This window comes from Accipiter gentilis, chromosome 28 (genome assembly GCF_929443795.1).
Source record: "Accipiter gentilis chromosome 28, bAccGen1.1, whole genome shotgun sequence".
Taxonomy (NCBI): Eukaryota; Metazoa; Chordata; class Aves; order Accipitriformes; family Accipitridae; genus Astur; species Astur gentilis.
Genome location: NC_064907.1, coordinates 21764145 through 21785725, shown reverse-complemented (window position 1 = coordinate 21785725; position 21581 = coordinate 21764145). Strand labels below are relative to the sequence as shown.

Sequence of the window (21581 nt, the reverse complement as noted above, 5' to 3'; positions counted from 1 at the left end):
AATGTAGGAAACTACAGACAAACTTCAGGAAATGACCAAAGGTGCAGAGGAGAGGCTAATAGGCTAAGGCAGAAAAACAACAACAACAAAAAACCCCCCCACGAGTTCTAGAGAAAAATGAGTGAGCAGCCCACAGCACTGGCAGACAACAGATTTTTTTATCCCCGCTTCCTCCACCCCTTCTTCTTATCCGCCCCCGCCCCCCTTTTTTTTTTAAAGGAAATAATTATTCTATTCTGAAACATATTGTCAGTGAGGCAGTTGAAGCCAAAAGTTTAAATGAGTTCAGGAGAGAATTAACCGAATTCTAAGACATGTGCCAACACAACTGCTATAAAAAGCATCTGCATCATGGTGAAATGCAAACAGCTACTCTGATAACGACACATTATTATTCACTAAATTTGCCTTTTACCCTGTCGTATAGTTACTAATGTTGAAAAGAGTCACTGCTGTGCAAGAAACTAAAACTTACAGCGCTTCATGCTCGGAGAGAACTGTGGCCCCGCAGCTCGTGGCTGTGAAGTCTTACAACTTAACACTTTTCAGTTGCACACCAAAAGTTCTGAGGCGGACTGCTGACTGTATTCAATAGTCACAGCTTATGTAGGAGGATATGATAAACTTTACTTATTTGCCTTTAACCGATGCTCCAAATATTTTAAAGTCGTTCTTAAAGTAGGTTACTGGTTTGATTACCCTTCATACAAAACCCTCCTTCAAATGGAGGTTTCTCTTCTCTTCTTTTCAGATTGAAGGCATGAACAGAAATCACACCTGCATAATCACTGAAATCAGTGCCTATTTTTCAATAAACTTTAGCAGCATCAGAATTCGTCCTCAAGTACCGTTCATAATGCAAATGCTTCATTCTTCAAAACTTTTTTTAGCAAAGGTTAGTAATGCTGTACCACAGACTCTCACGCCCAGTCACACATGTTCTTCCCGAGACTGTTACGCAGCTTCGTATTTTAAAAATCACCATCCTAACTGTGTACCTGATACCGGTTCTCCCCTTTTTAAAGTCTGATGTTAAGGAAAAGCTGCAAGTCCTACAAAACCAGGCAGACTTGCTTGTTCTTGCCAAACAGAAAAAGGTTAAGCATTATTAAAAAATAAGACTATTGCCTACCTTTAAGTATCCATAAAGCTATCAACATGAACCGTATGGTGGCTTGTTAGCATCAATATTTGAACACGGGCATGCAAAATGTCCTTCAGTTAAATTCCAAACTCTACGAATTAATTGGTGGGCAATTCCCCGAGGATAAAACATCTATCAAAAGCCAACAGTAAGCCAGAAATCTCTTTCCATTTAATAGGGTAAAAAAAAAAAAAAAAAAAAATACAGTGAATCCTGAAAAAAGAAATCGATATTAGACAGGGAACGCCTCTATAGTTATAGGGCAAGTAATAAAACATTTAGTGTTTTGATTTTTTTTTTATTTATGTCATCACAATAGTTAGACAAACATGGAAACATTTGCAACAGCAATACTTGGGCCACTTTAAAATCTTGGTAACACTGAAATACAGGTCAGCAAAAACTAACGATGTGGGGAGGGGACTTTAGGTCTTATTATTTTCATACACATTCACACACACACACACATGTATCTATATACACACGCACACTCCACAACTCCAAAGAGCTACCTTAACTATGCCTGCAAGTAAACTGAAATAGTAGGCAGAAGGGAACCATATCCATACTAAGACAGTTATCTGTGTCGTAAAACTGAAGATCACTGCAACCAGTGCCATCTTAAAGAAGGAAAAAAAAAAAAAAAAACCAACACCAAAAAACCTGAAAGGAACCATCGCTGTGCATGTCATAAGCATGAAGTTATTTAAACCTGGTGACTACTCTGCTCTATACTTTAAGCATCATTAAGTTTTTATGTATTTTTAAGGTCTAAGGTTACTATTTTAAATTACCTACTTGTAGTGGCAGCCCAAGTAGCATTCTGGAGAACACCACAGTGTCCACAACTTCTACAGGTCAGTGCAGTATGATTAAGCACTACATTTCTAGGGGAGGAAAACAAAAAACCACTACCACTCATTTATTCAATTGAAAAGCTTATTACCTGCACTTCCAAAGCAACAGGCTACAGGAACACTGAATGCAAAGTAAACCAGACCCATCTGGAATAGTCTGACGTCTCAGCTCCAAGTTACACATCTTTCATTTCATATTTTAACGGATTAACAGCATTTGGATGCACAGAAACTGTCTTTACAGCGATGTCTGCAGACCTCCGAGTCAAGAGTTAAAAAGTCTTCCTAAAATATAACAGTTTTAGCACTTCCTCTGAAAGGAGTGGGAAAAAAAAACACAACCAGGGAAGGAGGAAAGTGACACAACACCAAGGTTTTTTTCCAGAGATAACAAAATCCTGAGAGAACAAGATGTTTGTGCTATCAGAATAAAAATCCCCAAAGAAACAAAAGAGTTTACCTTTCCCTTGGAAAAGTTACCTTTGAGTCAAGATCTGCTCTTTTTCTCTCCCAACCATGAAATCTCTCTTCAGCTTAAGACTGTCTTCTACTGCAGCAGAAATTTAGTGCACACGCTGGAACCTGGATAGAAACTTATTTAAAAAAACAAACAATACAATAGTACTACAGTGGCTAGAAATCTTTTACACATTCTGATGAAAAGACTCAACTTATTTCTAGGAAATAAAGTGTTTGGGGCCAAAGCCAACAGATGATGTTCATGTAAGGTTAAAAATTTTATTATTTTTTTTTTTTTTTAAATTGATATATTGAAAAAAGCTGGAGAAGGAAGCGGGGACAGAAATGAAAAACCACTCAGGGAGTCAGTGGTATAGATTGTCACCATGCAATCTAAATATTGTAATTGCAGATCACATAGTCCGAACAAGCCAGTCAAAAGTAGCACACTCCCTGGGAGAGGGGCGGGAGTCTCTTCCCCCTTGTATTTCAAGCCAAGAGCCAACTAGCAGAAGGCAGCTTTTCTGTCAGATAAAGCAAGGCAAAAGGATCATGTACAGCAACTTCCTCGCAGCCTCTTGCTCCTGAGCACCCTTCTTCACCTCTTTCTTTCTTTCTTCTGGTGATGGGAAGGCAAAGCATATTCTGTTCCTGTGAGCCCATACTGCTTGTCCCTATAGTCACAGCAGGCACCTGTGATTCCTCTCCGAAGACATTTACGCATAGAAATCAGTTGAGTGGTGTGTTACGGAAGCATAAGCTGCAGTGGACGTGATTTTGAATCAGTTATTTTTTTGCCCATCATGACAAAATACAACCGGCAATTTCTTACTTTATAGAAATCCCCCTAAAGGAGTAGTTGCCTCCAATAGCTGTCAAGTTTTTGTATCACAGGAGAACAAATGCAGCCAAAAGAACATTTTCTCTGAAAGGACCGCTCCGAACTACACGAGCAGGCAGGCACAGGCAGCTCCCAATTTAATTAAGCGTATGTACACAGCACCACTTAGTGGTGCAAGCGGAGTCACCACTGACAGGAATGAGAAGCTTGAACACCAACCTTCCCGCCCCGGCCCCCTGGACATGAACGATGTCTGGTCTGTCTGTCCTCACTCGCAAAATACCACTACAATGCCTTTACTACAAGAGAGTACATCTGCCAAGCAAAACAAGTCCAAGAGTGCTGAACCTCAAGGCCAGCAGAACCAACGGCTGCTGAGCATCAAACAGATGCATCCACTCTGAAGAGCTTTCAGAATTCTACAGCACACTACCACATGGTTTCCGGTGACAATGGCCTGAAGCAGGGTTTAAACAAATGATCCAGCTTAGTATATGCCATCTCCTTCTTGCCATCAGCCAGGGGCTTGGCCAGCAGGGGCCTGAGGATGCAGCAGGGCATGCTTGGGTCAGCTTGGGGCTCCAGGTTGGGTGGTTGGTGCACCGGCCCCACCACCTTCACTCTTTGCCCCAGTGGGTGGAAACTCAGGATGGAGTTCCGCAAGCACACCCTCAGGTCAGTGCAGGGCATCCCCAGCCCCTGCAGCATTTTGGCTTGGACTTGTTTGCACAGCAGCCTGTCCTGGGGTGGCACATTGCAGGGATCCATGCTCTGCACCTTCTCTTTCAGCAGTGGGTGGGTTGGATGGGCAGGCACAGGCCCCTTTGTCCCCTGGCACTCCCAGGTCTTCTGGGTCGCTCAAGCGCCAAGATGGGCACATTGGTGTCCTCAGATGCCCTGCGCTTGCTGCTGCCCACTTGTTGCCCACTGCTGCCCACTGCCACACCGTCCCTGTCCGGCTTCCCCTCCCACAGCGCTTTTGACTGTTTTGCCACCCAGCATACCACCATCTTCTTCTTCTCTGGTGGCATGTTGTCTCGTGGGGAGGTCTCTTGCGTCCTGGGGGTGCTGGCCAGTGCAGGGCGCTTGTCCTTCTTGCCGTCCCCCTCTCCTGATCTGGGCACCACCCAGCAGGAAACAATGCCCGGTGGCAACAGCAAGTGGGTCGAAACCCCTCAGGGCTGCCTCCGCAGCGCCTCCTCCACCAGTTGGACCATGCGGGGCAGATGAGGCTGGGGGCAGGTGTGGGGCTGGCCAGGGGACTCAGCAGTGGCATCCGCAGGGGGCTCAGCAGGAGACTTTCCAGGGGATCCTTCAGAGGACCCTCTGGGCAACTGTTCAGGGGATTCTCTGGACGAGTCTCCTTTGAAGTCTCTGTAGGTCTCTCCTGAGAAGGGTCCCAGGACTCTCTGGCAGCCGAGGGGGAGGACCGCCACCACCCCATCCTGCTTCCTCCTGGTGTCCAGAGAGGGGGACATCGCCACTCCCCACCAGGAGGGGTTGGTGTCCCCCAGCATCACTGCCACCATGCTGGAAGCACCCTGAGGTGGGGGGCTGAGGCAGGCGAGTGTCACCAGGCCAGGGAGGGGGTCAGTGCTGTTTGTTCACCTCCATCGCAGCTGAAGACCTGTGATACAGCCTTCGCCAAACAAGAGCTTAACTTTCTGGGCGTTTGTCACATTGCAGTGCTTTGCCCCAGTTTCAGGCCACTGTCCAGTCTGGGAAACCCTCAGCTGAGCAGTCCCAAAGGAGTGAGGGTCTGAGCATATTCTGGTTTGGCTTTTGCTCGTTGCCTGCGCTTTTCTCTTTGAAGGGATGATATTTGGGAACTTCTGCAACACGGACCTCCTCCCTCCATCAACCCGTCGCAGCACACCTGTGTTTAATGCCCGCAGTTCAACGTAGTTTGCTCCCAGAGCTGCGATCAGAACCTTCATCCAGAAAAGAGCTGTTTGCCTCGTGACCCGATGAAGAAAATCCAAGAACAAAAGGAAGAACCGGGCCTGATGGCACGCCTGACATCCAGAACTCGCTGCTACAGGCCAGAGGTCAGTCTTGGTCTTGCTGCCAGGGAAGAGATGCTCAGTGACGTTCATGTGCCCCTTCCTGGGGAGCACCGGGGGAGCTGTGCCAGGGCTGTGTCTGGGGCGCAGGGAAGGCTAGTGGTGCAGCAGACAGGAGTCCTTCCCTGCGGGGTCTGCCAGCGCAAGGGCTACACTGGTGGTTAGGGAGAGCTGCGGGGAGCCTTCTCCCGTGTCCTGGCTCAGCCGGGCTCTGGGAGCATCCCTGACGGATCCTCAGACCTCGAAGGAGGCCGAGGAAGAGTTGTCAGAAGGACACAAGCACCCTGCAAGGCCTGGGCCCGAGCTTGACAGGAGGTCCCGGGGCGCACAGCGTGTTGCCACACCCGGCAGATCCCCGGCCTGGAGCTTAAGAGCCGTGACGCAGGAGATGTGGAAGGGCGAGGTCTCTGACGCCGCGGAGCTGCGGAAGGAGAAGGAGAAAACATCGGGGGTCGAGAAGGAGCCCGCACCTCCGCCTCCCGGGCGCCTCGAAGGCTTCCGCCGCAGGGACCCGGTGCGACACCGACAGGCTTCCCCCTCCTGCCTGGGTGCAGCACAGAATCGCTTCCCCCGAGCTTCCGTCTTACGGCACTGAAAGGCTTCCCCCTGCTGCCTCGTTGCAGTACAGAAAGGCTTCCTCCGTGTCGCCTCCGTTCGGGAGAGGATGGCTTCCCGCGGGGGCCCGGACCAACCTCTGCGGGTACTCCACCACCTCGCCCTCGAGAGAGCCCAGCTCCCAAAAGGACACCCACCACCTCGGCCTCCCACACGGAAAGTGGCAGCCCTGAAAGCTGTTGCTGGTCTTCACCATCCCCATGCAGCCCATTCGCAGGCACAAGAGCCCTGCAGATCCGTGCTTTCCCAGAGACCTGGCAGCTCAGCATTCGAGGCAGAGCCTGTTTCCGAAATCGCAAACGTCCGGCTAGTTTTCCCGCAAGGAAGGTGGCAGCCCTGAAAGCTGTTTCTGCTCTTCAAACTTCCCCATGCAGCCTATTCACAGGCACAAGCCCCCTGCAGATCCATGCTTTCCCAGAGACGCAACATCTCATCGCTCCTGTTCTCGGCAGAGCCCGTTTCCGAAACGCCAAATGTCCGGCTTCTCCCGCAAGGAAGGTGCCAGCCCTGAAAGCTCTTGCTGGTCTTCACCTTCCCCTTGCAGCCCTTCCATAGACCTGCCCGCACTGGGGCTCGGCATTAGCTCTGGCACCTCACCCATGCCAGAGCCCAGCTCCAAAATGGGCCCCACCACAGACGCCCCCATGCAGGGCAAGGGGCCTATGGGGTGGTGCATGCAGGTGAGGGAGTTTAGCATCAAGTGCAGGCAGAGTTGTAGCTCTCAGCACAGGCAGAGGTGCAGGCAGCAGTGGCCAGCACAGGCAGTTTCAGGCAGGGGGTGCAGGCAGCAGTGCCACTGCAGGCACTGTGGGTGCACCCCACAGGAGGGCGGGGGGCCAGGTCCTTGTCTTGCTGGGCCCACACGGTACTGGAATCTGCCCCTACCCAGGCACCCTCAAACAGGAGGCACTGAGATCATCCTAGAGGTGGAAGCACCAACCACCCCACCCCCAACTGGGACTGTGCCAGACTGGGAATCTTAAAGAGCACTGGACAACCCCAGCTGGGACCACTAGAATCCCCCAAACACAGTGCTCCCCCCAGATCGGGTTGCTTAAACTGGGAGCACTGGGATGCTCCCAGGCCTGGACTCTCCCTTACTGGGACCACTGGGATTCCCATGTTCCCAGCACAGTCCAGCACTCTCCAATGGCACCTGTTGACCCAGATCCACAAGGCACCCAAAGGTGGGGAGCACCACCCCTCCTATGTCTGAGAGGGGGGGTGTTGTAGCCCCACAGCGGGGGGGGTGTGTGTGTCGCACAACAGTGGGTGAACAGGGAGCGGGAAGGGGCATGTCTCTTCCCAATCTGCAGCACTGAGGTCCCCAGGGATCAGCTCTGTGCCACAACTAGCAGCCCACACCTGTTCTGAGGGCCTGGTACAGCCACAGTGCAGGGGTCCTCATGCCCCACCCCAAGCACCCCCTCCTTCCTTCCCCACCAGCCCCACACACCACCCACCCCACGAAGGAGGAAGAGAAGGGGGCCACTGTGGTTTAACTCATTTTATTTAGACTCATAAAGGTAACCGCGGCCCAGCTGGACCATGCACATGGGGCTGAGACCCAGTAGAAACGCAGCAGTAAGTCAGGAGCGGGGTGGGACAGGGCAAACTGCAGCAGGGCACGGTGCCCAGGCTGCTGAAGGAATGGTCAGTTGTTGAGAGGAGGGTTTATGAGAGCTGCCCACAGTCGGTAATGGTGATCTTCTTGCTTGTTTTGCCATCTTTGGAGCCACAGCGCTCCATGGCCTCCACCACATTCATCCCCTCCTTGACACGGCCAAAGACAACATGCTTGCCATCCAACCTGCAAGAGAAGCACCGGTCACAGTTGGCACCTGCTGTCCCCATGTGGGGATGTCGGCACCAGGCCTGGCATGTCACCTCCCCAACAGGGCGGGTGCCAGGGACCCCTGAGCTCGCCCTCCTGCAGCCCCTGACTCACCATTCGGTCTTGGCAGTGCAGATGAAGAACTGGGAGCCATTCGTGTTGGGGCCGGCATTGGCCATGGACAGGATGCCAGGGCCTGTGTGCTTCAGGATGAAGTTCTCATCGGGGAACTTCTCCCCATAGATGGATTTGCCGCCAGTGCCGTTGTGGCGCGTGAAGTCGCCACCCTGTGAAGAAGTGGCATTTCAGGTCATGGGCGCAGGAAAAGACTCTGGAACCAGGCGCAACAGCCCTGCAGAGACTGCAGGCAGAGCCGCCTTCCCATCCCAAATCTGCCAGCACCCAACTCTGAAACCCACGCAAGCACCACCATCTCCTCACCCGCCCACCTCCCTGCTGCGACAGAAGTGCCACACACCTGGCACATGAATCCAGGAATTATTCTGTGGAAGCAGGACCCCTTGTAGCCAAATCCCTTCTCACCAGTGCTCAGGGCACGGAAGTTTTCTGCAAAGGAAGAGGAAAACCATGGTCAATGGCTCGTTTTGCCCAGAGTTAGGAGCACACTAGGGTTTGGCACAGCTGCAGTGTGGCCACAGTGCTGCTTTACCAACCTGCTGTCTTGGGGACCTTGTCTGCAAACAGCTGTAAAGAAAAGAGAGGCTATTAGGCTGGGGTGAAGACTGCCAATTGCCATCGCCCCCGGGAGCACACCCAACCCTGGGGGGATGCCCCCTCCCTCACTGCTTGGAGCCCAGGGACCCCCTCCAGGAGGTGGATCCCAGCAGTGCCTGTGGCCGCAGAGCACTCCCCACCTTAAGCTTTCACCTGGAGGCATCTGGAAACTGAACTAACAGACACAGCAGCCAAACGACTTGAAATATGCTGCACGTCTCATCAGCGGGGCAGATACGCGTTCGTTCCGCAGGCTGGGATTAAATTAGAAACCTATTTGACTCGAGCCTTTCCAGTCAGAGCGCACGCCACCTCCCAATTACTCCAGGAGGATTTTGAGCGGCAAGCAGCCATCTGCACGGTGAGGCGCTGCCAGGCAGGGAACCCACTCTGCGACAGCCGCAGCGCAGTGATTCCTGGAGCGCGGTCCCTGGCCGTGCCAGAGATGCTTCACACCCCTGGCTGCCCGCTTCGCAGGGCGCTAAATGCTTTCCCTTAGCAGTGACAATCCTACAGCCACCGGCTTGCTGCCGCTCTCGCTCCCCGCCGGCCTTCCGAGACCCGGGAGCTCAACGGGCGCCCCAGAAGCATCTCCGGGGGGAGTGGGGGTGACGCGGCTCGCTCCTCGGGGGGCTGCTACCGCTCGCCGAGGGGCAGCCTCGTTCGGGGGGGGGGGGAACAACTGGGACAAAATGGCGGCGCAGGCAGCCGCGGCCCCGATCCCGCAGCAGGAGAAGCCACCACGGCCGCCACCCCTCCATCCCCCCGCACCAGTGTGGCGCGGGGCCTCCCCGGCGGCAAGGCCGGCGCTAACGGGCCCGGGCTGCCCGCCGGCCGAGCGGCGGGACACGCATTGCGGCGGTAGCGGGGCTGCCCGCGGGCGGCGACACGCCCTGGGCTGGCACCGCGCCGCATCCTCCACCACGCTCAGCCCGGGGCGGGGGCGCTGGGGCCGGGGGGCTGCGCCGGCTCCTTTGTTCCCTCCCCCCCAAACCCGCCGCCGCCGTCGCCGGGGGAGCCACCGCCCCCCCCCCGCCGTGGGGAGCCCGCGGCCACGTGGAGGTGGCGCGGGCCCCCCGCCGCCCCCCACCCCCGGCCGCGCAGGCGTAGTGCCCACCGCCCCTCCCCCCACAGCGGCCCCGGGCGCCCAGCGAGGAAATGGCGGCAGCCCCCCTCTCCCTCAGCGCCGCCGCCGCCCCCCCCCCCCCCCCCGCACCGCAACCACGCCACGCCACCCTCCCCCACCTCGAAGGTGACGCGGCCCAGGGGTTCGCCGCTGGCGGCGATGTCGAAGAAGACGACGGGGTTGGCCATAGCAGGGCGGGAGCTAGGCGGCTACAATGACTACTCCTGGCGGCGGGCGCAGCACAGCAGAAGGAGAAGGGCTGCCCGCCGCCCTTTATATAGGGCCGGGGAGGGCCCGCCTCCCCAGCGGCGCCGGCCAACGGCCGCTGGATTTGTGGCGGAGTGGCGGGGTGGACGACCAATCGACAGCACCGCGTTTGAAAGGGGGGGAGGAAAAGGCGGGGGTGGGGGGCGCGCGCGGGTCTGGCGCTAGGCAGGGCGGGGCGCGCATGCGCGGTGCCTGTGGGGTGGGGGGAGGCGGGGGGATGGGGCTGGCGCGGGAGGCGGAGGGGGGTCGGCTCGTGTGGTGCCGGTGCGCCGGGCTGAGGCCGAGAGATGTGGGGCAGGGCCGGGCCGCGGTGCGGGGCAGCCCCAGGGCCGGAGGGTGGCAGCGGGGCTAGGCGGAGGTTAGCAGCAACCCTGCGATCTGGGGCGTGCGGGGCCTGGAGCTGCGGCCTCTCTTTGGGGCGCCCTGCTCCATGCCGTGGGTCTAGAGCCGGGCCCGGGCAGCCCCACGCCGGAGTTGGGCCCCGCTCCCGCCTTGGAGAAGCCCCACAGAGACCCCTCCCCCACCCCCGGGGAAGGCCACCCCCCGCCACGCTGCTCCGGGCCTGCCCTGCCCGCGGTTAATGATTGACGGCGGCGGGCACGGCTCACCGCCCGGCTTGGCTGCAGCCGCCCTGGGAGGGGGGCGGGATCCCGCCAGCCACCCACCCCCGACCCCCTGTTCGGGGGGGCTGGGGGGGGGCCGTGGGGGCAGCCCCCCAGCCGGGTGATAAAGGAGCTAAGGCGGAAAGGAGACACGGAGGGGGAGGGGAGTGCGAACCCTGCCCAGCGACGCGTGAGCCCCGCCGAAACGAAATCCTTTAATAGCGATAAGGAGACGGTACAGGGAGCTCGACGGCGGCGGGGGGGGGGGGGGCGGGGGGGGGGGCGGCGGGCGAGCTCCGCACCCCCCAGCCGGGCACGTATGTTACAAGGGGAAGCAGCGTATGCACATTTATACAGGGGGCACGGGCCAGCCCCGCAGCGACGCACTTGCCTTTAAATACCGGGGGGGGGGGGCAGTAGTGTTTCTACACTATGTACAGCCTTGTGCTTATGGGGGGGGCCGAGCCCATCCGTCTGTCCATCCCATCGCGTCCCTTCAAGGGAAGCCCCCTTGTTGCAGGGGTGGGGGTCCCGACTCTGCAGCAGGCAGGGGCACGGCAGCGCTGCACCCCCCGGCCCCGTGATGGAGTGGGGGAGTTCGGGGGGGGGGGGGGGGAGGGGGGAGGGGTCGGATGGCTCAGTTGTTCTCGAAGAGGGAGAGGAGGTCATCGTTGCTGCTGCTGGGGAGGTCGGGGGGGCCCAGGTAGGAGAGCAGCTCGTCGGGGTTCGTCAGCTCAGGCAGGAGCTGGGGGCGGCAGCGTGTGATGACCGGCCCCCCCCCAGCTCCTCCCCACCCATCCCACAGCGGCCGGGGTCCCGAACCAGCAGCCGGACCCCCAGCCGCCCCCCCCGGGGTACTCACGTCGAGGGCAGGCTCTGACCCGTCACCCGTCCCGGCCATGCCGGGCGCGGGGGGGAAGTTGAGGTCTGCGGCATGTGCCGGGCCGGGGGGTCCCAGGGGGGGCCGTGCCGGCGCACTCCGGTGGTGCAGGGGCTGTGCCGGCTGGCTGCCCGGGGGGGCGTTGTGCAGCCCCTGCTGCACCGGGGTGTGGGACGGCTCCATCCGCCCCGGTGGGGGGAGCTGTGGGGGGAGAGTGCAGCGGTGAGACCCTCCCTCTACCAGGATCCCCCTGGTCCCCCCATGGGGAGATGTGGGGGCTGGGGGGGAGCCCCCCACTCATAGCCCAGCTGACCTGTGCGGGGAGAGGGGGTGCGGGGGGCTTCTCGGGGGCCAGGAGGCTGCCAGGGATGTCAGACTGGTAAGAGATGGGGGGTGGTCCCGGCGTGAAGTCGCTCAGCGTCGGCGTGCCAGGGGCGCCAGGGGGGGGGAATGGCTCTGGGAAGCCCCCAGGTCCTGGAAAGCTGGAACCTGTGGGAGGAAAGGAGGTGGTTGGGTGGGTGGGTGGGGGTCAAGGACATGGACACAGCCTGCCCTTGTTCCCTACGGGTCCCCCCATACCCGAGGTGCCATAGTCGGCAGCGGCACCCGCCGGTGGTGGCGGCAGTGCCGGGAAGGGCGTGGAGCCAGGCCCCAGAGCCGCAATCATCTCCATGATGTTGGGCAGCACCATGTGTGTAGGACTGAGGGTTCGGCACCGCTTCAGCGCCGGCCCCTCCGGCTCCTCCTTGATGTGGATGTCAGGTTTGACTGGGACGGGTTTCCAGCTGCAGGTCGGGTCGATGGTGATCTCCTCATGCTCTGAGCTAGGGGCGGCAGGATAGCAGGGGGGGCAGGTTTGCTGCACGGCCCCCCGGGAGTAACACAGTGCCAGCCAGGGACAGACAGAGCACAGACACTTACTTCTGGATGTAGATCAGGATGCCCAACATATACTGGTCCACCTCCAGCCCCTCCAGCAGGGCTGTCTTACTGCAGGCAGGGAGAGGCAGGGTGAGGGCAGGGTGAGGGCAGGGAACCCACACCTGCCCCCCCGCAGGCAGGGAAACCGACACAGAGCCCTGCTGGACCCCACTCACTTGCAGACAGGACACCGCCATGTCCCCCTTTCACAGTTGAGCTGCAGGTAGGACTCCAGGTCAAAGCACTGTGGGGGAGAGCAGTGGCTGAGCCAGCAGGGGGGGGGACACGGGGTGGGGGACACCCCCCTGCCACCACCACCCCTACCTGTATGTGCCGGCAGTCATGGCCCCTGGCCGGGAGCTGAATCCTCCGGAAGGTGATGGGGCACTTGAGGGACACCTTGATGGCTGTCTGCTCCACGCCATCCTCGCCATTGGGCCCCGGAGTCCCCGGGATGGTCCCGCTGCTGAAGTTGCGCTTGACTGGGGCGGTGGGGGGGGGGTGGGGGTGAGGGGCACAGAGGGTCAGAATGGGGACACGGGGATGGGGGTGGCACCGTGGTGGCGTCTGGGCATAGTGCCCCATTACCCCCACCACACTGCAGCCCCCCATCCCCCAGGACCCAGCAGGCCGGGGGTGCCAGCCGTGGCACTCACTTTTGGTGATGCAATGCTCTGCAGGCAGCAGGCGCTTCTTGATGAGACCCTGCAGCACTGAGCGCACCGAGGGCCGGTGCACCAGCTGCAGGACGAAGAGGTGGGACTGTGGAGAGACAGGGAGGGGCTGAGCCATAGCCCCAGCCACTGCCCCCACCCCACCACCACCACCACCACCCCGAGACCCTCCCGGTAACTCACGCAGCAGCAGGCGGTGACGGTGATCTGGATGGTGTTTCTGCCAGGCTGGCAGACGTGCTTCAGGTAGAGCGGTTTGTGGGAGGTCTTGTTGTCACCACGCTCAATGGTGAGCGGCGTGGCGTTGACGCTCACCTGCACTGAGGCTGGCCAGTTGGTGTTCATCTGCCGGTCCTCATGGTGGTAGCACTTAAACTGCAGCTCCAGGTCAGGCCTGGTGGGGCGGGCAGGGGTGTGGGCAGGGGTGCAGGCAGGGGCTGTGCCCACACGCGAGCCACTGCGCCGGATACCACCGTGCCATACAGCACCATGCTGTGCTAAGCCACGCCACGTACCACTGCACCATACGGCACCATAACAAACCGCACATGGGTACCACCGCAGCGCACAGCACCGCGCCATGCCATGCCAAGCCACACCACATACCACCATGCCATACAGCACTATGCGGTGCCAAGCCACGGCCCTGTACCACCACGCATCCAGCACCATGCCTTGCTGAGCCATGCCGTGACACGGTATGGCACTGCACCATGCCACGTACCACCATGCCACACAGCGCTGTGCTGCAACAACCCACGCTGTGCACCACGACTCTATGCCGTGCCATACTGCACTGTGCTGCGCTGGGCCGTACAGTGCCACGCCAAGCAGCACCGTACGACGCCGTGCCGTGCGGCCCCCTGCCCCCCTGCCGCCCCCACCTCATCATGAGGGTCTTGTAGACGGAGTCACGCAGCTGGAAGACGTGGTTGCTGACGGCCAGGTTGTGCTGCAGGCGGAAGGGCTCCAGCACCACGCCGTCCCGCACCGGGAAGGTCAGCCGCAGCTCCTCCCCGGGGGCCGGCCCTGCCGGGGACGCCGTCAGCTGGGACCCCCGCGCCCCGGCAAGCCCAACCGACTGCTTAAGAGCCCACCCTGCAGGAAGCCCCGCCCCCACACGGAGGCCCCTCCCACTAGACAGCCCCACCCCTATGCCAGAAGCCCCACCCACTACAGACAACCACACCCTATCCATGCAGGAAGTCCCTCCCCCTGGAGGCCCCTCCCCCTGGAGGCCCCTCCCCTCCAGTATCCCTCCATAGACAAGCTCCTCCTACTCGAGGAGGCCCCAGCCTTACAGAAGCTCCTCCCACCAAAGCCACCACTCCTCTGGTTGAAGCGCCCCCACCACTCACAGTTCTGCCCGCTTCACAGGAAGCTCCTGCCACTGCCTCAACCTCCCCTCTCATTGAGCAGTGCCTTTGACCCCCCCACCTCCGCCGTGAAACCTTGGCAGTGACCACGCCTCCTTTGCTGAAGCCCCGCCCTTTTCCTTAGCTGCCTCCCCACAGCACCCTGCCCTTTAAAGGGGCAATGGCCACCAGGCTGCCAGCAGTGGTGCCCACGCGAGGCCCTGTGGCATGGAAAGGGGGCGTGTGTCTACGATGTGCCCCGCGGCCCCGGCAGCCCCCCCCCCCCCCCCACGCCAGGAGCACCTACCCGAGGGCGATGGGTGCAGGGAGGTGACACTAGGCTTCATGTCCGGCAGGAAGGGAGACTTGACGTCCTGACCCGGGGACGCGTAGGGGGGGATGCCGCTGCCCGGCGTCATGGGTGGCGTGGGATTCCCAGCCAGTGGCGAGCTGGGGTACCCCGGCAGCGACCGGCCCGGCTGCGGAGGCACCACGCACCCTCAGCACCCAGCCAGGCCAGCATTGCACCCCATCCCACCCGGTGCCGGGACTCACCCCATTGACAGCCGCCTGGCTGTAGGTGCCAAAGCCGGTGCTCTGCCCATTGAACTGGTCAGCCGGCTGCAGGAGGAGGAATGTTGCCGGGGGCTGGCACCAGGGGATGGCAGACACCCAGCCCCCCCTGCCCCGTGCCTGCTGTCTGCCCACGGTACCTTGTAATAGGGTCCAGAGTTGCCCGAGGTGGAGAGGTACTGGCCCATGCCCTGCTGCAGCCTGTGGCCAGGGTAGGAGGGGGATGGAGCGGAGGGCTGGGGGGCGCTGGGGGCATACTGGGCACTGGCCGGAGCGTACTGCCCGCCCTGGAGGTACTGCTGTGCCGGGTATCCCTGCAGGGCCAGGGGGAGTCAGCACCGGCAGGGGAAGAGGGTTCCAGCACGCCGCGGTCCCCACCGGTGCAGAAGCTCACCTCGTTAGAGTACGCCCGCTTGAGGCCCTGGCGAGGGAGCTGCTGGCTTGGAGGGGGGCCAGGGTAGGCATGCTGGGGCATCCGCTGCCCACCGTACAGGGGCCCGGCGCCGGGTGCCCGCGCAGGGCTCATGCTCACAGGGGAGACGCCGGAGGGAGCCATGACACCCGCCATGCCAGCCGGGCTCAGGCCAGTTGGGCCACGGGCTCCGGCATGAGGGAGGAACTGGCTGCCGAAGGGCTGCCCTGCACCCATCTGCAGCGGATAGAGAGGGGGGTCACGGTGGGGCGGGGGCGGCCGCCGGCTCCTCGGCTCTGCCGCGGCCGGGCTCTTACCGTGCCATACTGGCTCAGCTCCTGGCTCTGCTTCTCTTGTAGCGCTGCCACTGTCGCCGTAGCCGTGGCCGTGGCTGTGGCAGCGGCGGCGGCCACAGCAGCGGCAGCAGCTGCCTGGGTGAAGTCGGCGGGGGGCCGGCCAGCATGTGAGGGGAGCCCCATCCCGCCGGGTGCGCTGGGGCTGCCGGCATAGCTGGAGAACAGAGAGGCGGAGAAGGGGCGTGCAGTGGCCCTGTGGCGGGACGTGCCCCAGGACAAGGGGGTGGTGTCTTACCTGGCGGCGAAGCCTGGCCCGCTGGGGTAGGCACTGCGGCTATAGACCCCCGGCTGCACATAGCCTTTCCCGGGCGCTCCCTCGGCGAAGGGCTGCTGCGGCAGGAACGGCGGCGAGCTTATGCCCGAGCCGGTGCCGGCCATGCCAGGCAGCAGCGGCGTGCTGGAGCTGCTGCCCCCGGGGCCCATGGGGCTGCCGAAAACCTGGGAGGGGGGGGGGCAGCGTGTCAGGCAGGGCGCAGCTGTGCCCGTTTGTGGGGCGGTCCCCGAGGTAGGGGACAAGGATGCTGCGGGTACCTGGCTCTGGGAGGTGTTGCTGACACCCCAGACGGTGGTTACCACGGAGAGGGATCCTGCCGGCTGATTGGTGCTTGGTTGCCAAGGAACAGCCTCGTATGCAAATGAACCATCACTAGAAAGAAAAACAAATTAATTAAGACGAAGGACGGAGGCCACGGGCCCGGGCAGCCGGGTGCACCCCCGGGGTGCCGGGGCTCACCCGTGGGGCGTGGGCGGCAGGGAGGGTTTCATGGGGTTCATGGAGTTCATCGGCGGCAGGCGGGCGCAGGCTGGGTCCTCCGAGGCCGCGGCGGGCGCTGCGGGACGGCGTCACCGTCACCGGGGCTGCGGGAGGCAGAGGAGACGGCGGGTGAGGGGGCGGCCATCCCCGGGGGAGGGGACCCCGGCGGGGCCGAGGAAGGGGATGGGGGGAGGCCCGGAGCCCGCGCGGCCCCCGCCCGGCCTCCGGCACCGGGACTTGGCGTTCTGCCCGGGCCTGGCACGGGGAGCCGGCCGGCACGCGCCCGCCCCCAGCGTGGGGCGGGGGTGTCCGTGGTCCCGCAGGAAGCGCCCCCCCCCCCCCCCCGGCCCCCCAAAAAATCCCCGCGGGCACAGACCACACACGCACATGGTCCCCCCCGCCCGCCCCGGGGCCGCGGGCATTCCCCCGTGGCCGCGGGTGGGGGGAACCGCGGGGACTTTCCAGGGCGAGACCGGGGGGGCGGGGAGGACGCGGCCCCCCGCCCCGGCATCTCCCCCCGCACCCGGCCGGGAGCCGCCCGGGGTATTTCCAGTCCGGGCCGGCAGTGGGGGCCCGTGGGGTCACCCCGGCGCTTTCGGTTCCCTCCGGCCCCGCGGGGAGGCGGCAGGGACGGAGCCGCTACGGGGAGGAGCGGGGGGGGGGGGGGGGGGGAAACGGGACTGCACCCGCGCCGAGCCGGGCCTACCCCGGCCACTCCGGGAGGTGCCACCAGCCCCGGGCACCCACCGCCCCCCCTTCCCCCTTCCCGGCCGCGGGCCCGGTGGCACCGCGGGGACAGGCCCCGAGGCCGGGCCGGGCAGGGCCGGGCCGGGCCGGCCGCCCGCCCCCCCACATTGCCATGGCAACCGCCCCCGCCGCCCCCGGGCACGGCGCGTGGGGTGGGGTGGGGGGCCCGCGGGGCCATTTTCAGCCGCGGCGCGGGGCTGCGCACAGGGACCCGCCCGTCCCGGCGCTGCCCGTCCCTGCCCGTCCCCGCCCGCCCCGGCGCTGCCCGCACTCACCGTCGCGAGCGGCCCAAAATGGCCCTGGCGGCGCCGGGCGCGCGCGGCTGCGCGGAAGCTGCGCGGGATTTTCAGCCCGCGCGCGGCCCCGGCTCCATGGCGGCGGCGGCGGCGCGGGGGGGGGGGACGACGGGGGACGGGGCGGGGCGCGCGGGGGCGGGGCGGGGCGCGCGGGGCCGAGCCGGGCCGAGCCGAGCCGAACCGGGCCGGGCCGAGCCGAGCGCGCGCCACCGCCACCGCCGCCGCCGCCGCCGCGCACAATGGGGCCGCGAGCTCATCAGTATGCACGGGCCGCCCTGCCCCGCCCCGCCCCGCCCCGCCAGGCGCGGGCAGCCGAACACCGAGCGGGAGAGTGAAGCCGGGGGGGGGTGGGGGGGGGGAGCGGGGGGGGCGAGTGTGCGGCAGTGCTGGGGTGGGGGGGTACGAAGGGCTGTGCGTGTGCGAGGGGGCGCGCGTGACACGGTGCGCGGGGGCGGGGGGGGGGTGTCGTGTGCGACCGAGCGTGCGACAACCAGCGCGTGAGCAGGTGCGACGCGGTGCGTGACTGCGCCCGCAGGGGCGGGGGGGGGTGTGGGGGGGTGACAGGCGTGTGTGACAGCAGGGGCGGGGCCGAGGGCTGCGCGCGCGCCTGCGCGACCACCTGCCAGGGACACGATGCGCGACCCGGTGTGCGACAGCTCGACACAGCGGCGGGGGCGTGCACCGCCCCCCCACCTCGAGAGGCTGCACACGCGTGTGCAAGCACCCGTGGGGAGCGGGGACGGGCGGAGTGCATGCGGCCACCGCGCCGGGCGAAGGCCCCGGTGGTGACAGGTGCCGGTGAACACGCGCCCCGGCCTGGGGTCACCCCCCTTGCACCCCCCAGGAGAGGACACGGCCCCCAGCACCGGCCCAGCGGCTGCGGGGGCTCGGGGGGGGGTGGGGGGTGGAGTAGTGGCGGGCAGAGCGCGAGAGAAACCGTGCCATGGAAGGTGGAGGAGCGGGGGGGGGGGGGGAGTCTCAGGCGGGGGGGCAGCACCCCTGGAGCTGCCCGGGGCCTGTGTGGCCAGCCCGTCTCCCCCGAGACACAGTGGCTGCAGGGGCAAGTGCAAGACCAGCGTGGGAGCAGCTGGGAGGGGGCTAGACCCACTGCACTGGACCCCCCCCAGAACAGCACCCCACGGACCAGCCCTTCCTTGGGGGGGACGGGAACAGCTCCCGGCCCCTCTCACCCACCAGGGCAGCCGCACTAACACTGGCCCCGGTCCAAGCCAGACAAGGACTCCAGGCGCTAGCGTGGGGTTTTACAAGGTCTGTAGTTAAGGAAGGAGGGGGGAGGCGAGCGAGGGACAGACAGATGGACAGACAGACGGACGGGAGCATGCTGCCACCGCCAGGCTGGCACTTAGGCCAGGTCCTTGAAGGCGTCGAGGTTGAAGGCCGTATCAAGGAGCCGCTGCAGCTCCGTCAGGTGGGTTTTCTTGTTGCCGGTAGCAGGGGCAGCCGCCGGCTCTCGCCCTGCATACCTGCGGGGGAGAAGGTGGGGGGTGAGGAGTGGTCTGCACCCCACAGAGCCCCTCCCCAGCATCACGGCAACCCCCCAAGTCCCTACCACACGGGCTTGGCGCGGTTGATGGTGGTGCGGAGCCGGGGTTTGACGTAGTCGTAGTAGCCCTGGTTCTTGTGCTCCTCCTGGCACCACACCAGCTCAGCAGCCGGGTACTTCTCCGCTTCCTGCTGGAGGAGGTCAAAGGGGAACGGGGAGAGCTGCGGGGAACACAGAACGCCGTCATGGGGGCCACAACACCCCAAGCCCATGGGCTCGGAGGCAACCCGGACCCTGCTCACCTGCTCCACCCTGGTGATGGCCACGTCGGCCTCCATCTGCCGAGCCTTACGCTCACGGGTCAGGTCGTAGTAGACCTTGCCAGTGCAGAACAGCACCCGCTTCACCTGCTCGGGGCTCTGGGCTGCTGGGCCACCATCGGGGATGACACGGAGGAAGTGGGTGCCTGCCAAGGGAGAGGACAGCACCGTCACCCGCAGCAGCCCCAGGCACCGCACCAGGAGCTGCCTGCACCTGCATCCCATGCCAGCCCCTCCTGGGACCCCAGCCTGGGCAGGCAAACCTGAGAGGCAGAGCCAGACCAGCCGGTACTGGGTCCAGCTCCCAGTACAAACCATCACGGCTCTGCGGGACTCAGGGCTGCCAAACCCCGTCCACGCCACTCTGGCGGGAAGTGGCTGCTGATGGAGGAAGCACCATGGCAAAACCTAGAAAGCTGAGCCACATCTCTCCAGGGTGCCAGACTCGGCACTAATGACGGGTGGCTCCAATTTGCCGGGTAGATGGCTGCAGCCGGCGCACCCTGGCCACGGTAGGGACAAACATGTCTCCTCAGCACTGGAGGGGAGCAGGGAGGGAGGAAGGCAGCCCGCGTGCCATGCCGGCACAGAGCTCCCCACACAGGCTATCTGTGATGCCCCGATGCCAGTGGCGTCAGCCTCACTCAGCCGCTCTTTGGCATGGGGAGGCTGCTGCCAGGCGGACTTTACCCGAGGAGACCGGCTCCTGCCCTTCACCCTTCATCCCACAGAGCGGCACAGAGGGGAAAACATGCCTCCACGCTGCTCGTACCTGGCAGCATGTCATCAAAGCTGGAGCGGGCTTCAGGGTGGCGCAGCAGCGACTTTGGAGTGAAGATTATCAGCTGGAGGGGGGAAGAAGAGGCAGAGCAAGGCAGTCAGCCTCACCAGAAACGCCTCCCCTGCAAGCAAAGGCTGGAGGACCAACCTGCGCCTCCTGCCTGCCCTCCCCTGCCTAAGCATGGGAGCAGCTGCAAGAAATTTGTTCCTCGCTCAGCTGCCATTCTCTGCCAGATTGGGCACCGGTTTCCAACAGCACCGGCTTTCCCAGTCTGGATTTCCCCTGGGGAATGGGCTGAGGTGCTGCCAGGGACCTGCCTGCCCCATGGCCGGAACTGAAGACAAACAGCTGGACCGGGTTATTTACCGATGCTCTCCAGCCCCAACGTCTCTGACCTCCCTGCAGAGCACAGGAAGGGGTTGCAGCCACCCCAGCCTGCACGAGCCAGCCAGCAGCGCGTCATGTACCGAACCAGCCCTGAGCACCAAGAGGTCCTTGGCCCAGGCAGAGGCAAACTGTCTGTGTTTGCTGACGAGGTGCAAGAACAAGCCCGCCCAGAGTCCCATCCCCAGGCTTGGCAGGGGCACGGGGCTGCCCTGCCTTGGCACCAAGCTGGGCGCAGAGCTGCCGGCACTGACCGGTTTGCGGAAGGGCAGGAGGATCTGGCGCCGGAGGACATGGAAGAAGTTGGCTGGAGTGGAGCAGTTCACGACAATCCAGTTGCAGTCATAGAGCTGGCGCACGTCGAAGTCATCCAGTTTCTGCCTCAGCGAGCATGGTCGAGGGGATTTCAAGAAACACAAGGTGCCCCTTGGCCTCGCAGCTCCAGCAGTGGGGAGAAGAGCGGCACCCAGTCCTCCCTCCCTCCTCTCCCCCTCCAGAGCACATGGAGACCCACAGAGACCCGGGAGAAGCTGCAGGCCTGCGCCCCCCCCACCTTGGAGCATCCAGCAACCCCCTCCCACGCCACGTTGGGGGCCACCTCTGCCTCATGTTGTGCAGCAGCCCCAGGGGCAGTGGAGGTGCAGCCTGGGCACTGGGTTCAGCCCCTTACCCCAAACCCTCCCAGCTGCAGCACGAGCCCAGGGCATCCCATGCCTCCTGCTACCAGCTCCATGACACCCGCTCCGACCGCAGTGCTGCACTGAGCCCACATGGGTGTTATTGCCCCCCTCCCCATTTCAAAGCAGCAGTTGGATCCAGGACACAGGAGAGCCAGGCTGAGCTCAGCACAGCTGCCACTCACAGGGAAGACGTCAGGATCATCGTTGCACATCTGCAAGAATCGCTCCGGGCGGGCGGAGGAGTGTTCGGGACCCTGCAGGGACCAAGCGGGGGGAGAGTGAGCAGGGGACAAGGCTGACGCGAGAAGCCCATGCTGGGCACTGCTACGCCACGAGCAGTGCTATCTGCTGCTGCTGCCTCAGCTTTGCTTCTGGTGTGGTCCAGGCAATGGGCAGCCCTG

General features: G+C 62.5%; 3 protein-coding genes across 11 annotated transcripts in view; all 3 read right to left on the bottom strand.

The window, feature by feature from the left end:
• Positions 1 to 7471: 7471 nt before the first annotated feature.
• PPIA (peptidylprolyl isomerase A) lies at positions 7472 to 9944 on the bottom strand. The gene is made up of 5 exons (XM_049831197.1): positions 9794 to 9944; positions 8488 to 8518; positions 8292 to 8380; positions 7928 to 8100; positions 7472 to 7789 (listed from the first exon to the last, which is right to left on the bottom strand). Exons 1-5 carry the CDS (start codon positions 9860 to 9862, stop codon positions 7654 to 7656), a joined length of 498 nt encoding a protein of 165 aa, XP_049687154.1. The 5' UTR covers positions 9863 to 9944; the 3' UTR covers positions 7472 to 7653.
• An 892-nt stretch (positions 9945 to 10836) lies between these two features.
• On the bottom strand, positions 10837 to 17592 carry ZMIZ2 (zinc finger MIZ-type containing 2). Of its 4 annotated transcripts, XM_049831081.1 has the most exons (19): positions 17491 to 17592; positions 16448 to 16572; positions 16246 to 16360; positions 15950 to 16152; positions 15676 to 15868; positions 15341 to 15595; positions 15087 to 15260; positions 14929 to 14994; positions 14681 to 14852; positions 13903 to 14047; positions 13202 to 13412; positions 13001 to 13106; positions 12669 to 12826; positions 12521 to 12588; positions 12345 to 12413; positions 12003 to 12247; positions 11737 to 11912; positions 11406 to 11624; positions 10837 to 11288 (listed from the first exon to the last, which is right to left on the bottom strand). In XM_049831081.1, exons 2-19 carry the CDS (start codon positions 16495 to 16497, stop codon positions 11181 to 11183), a joined length of 2733 nt encoding a protein of 910 aa, XP_049687038.1. In that variant the 5' UTR covers positions 16498 to 16572; positions 17491 to 17592; the 3' UTR covers positions 10837 to 11180. The 4 variants fall into 4 exon arrangements, with proteins under 4 accessions (XP_049687038.1, XP_049687039.1, XP_049687037.1 ...); XM_049831082.1 differs by lacking the exon at positions 17491 to 17592 and having other exon boundaries at positions 12030 to 12247; positions 16448 to 16803; XM_049831080.1 differs by lacking the exon at positions 17491 to 17592 and having other exon boundaries at positions 16448 to 16801.
• Positions 17593 to 18460: 868 nt separating this feature from the next.
• OGDH (oxoglutarate dehydrogenase) overlaps positions 18461 to 21581 on the bottom strand; it is a 35831-nt gene continuing 32710 nt past the window's right edge. For 4 of the 6 annotated variants that reach the window (XM_049830748.1, XM_049830750.1, XM_049830747.1 and 1 more), the window contains 6 exons: positions 21363 to 21434; positions 20755 to 20877; positions 20108 to 20180; positions 19318 to 19481; positions 19082 to 19236; positions 18461 to 18995 (listed from right to left, as the gene is read on the bottom strand). In XM_049830748.1, the coding sequence (XP_049686705.1) occupies positions 18875 to 18995; positions 19082 to 19236; positions 19318 to 19481; positions 20108 to 20180; positions 20755 to 20877; positions 21363 to 21434 (708 nt within the window). In that variant the 3' untranslated portion in view covers positions 18461 to 18874. The remainder of the gene's footprint in view (positions 18996 to 19081; positions 19237 to 19317; positions 19482 to 20107; positions 20181 to 20754; positions 20878 to 21362; positions 21435 to 21581) is intronic. The other 2 variants (XM_049830752.1, XM_049830751.1) reach the window with 1 other exon arrangement.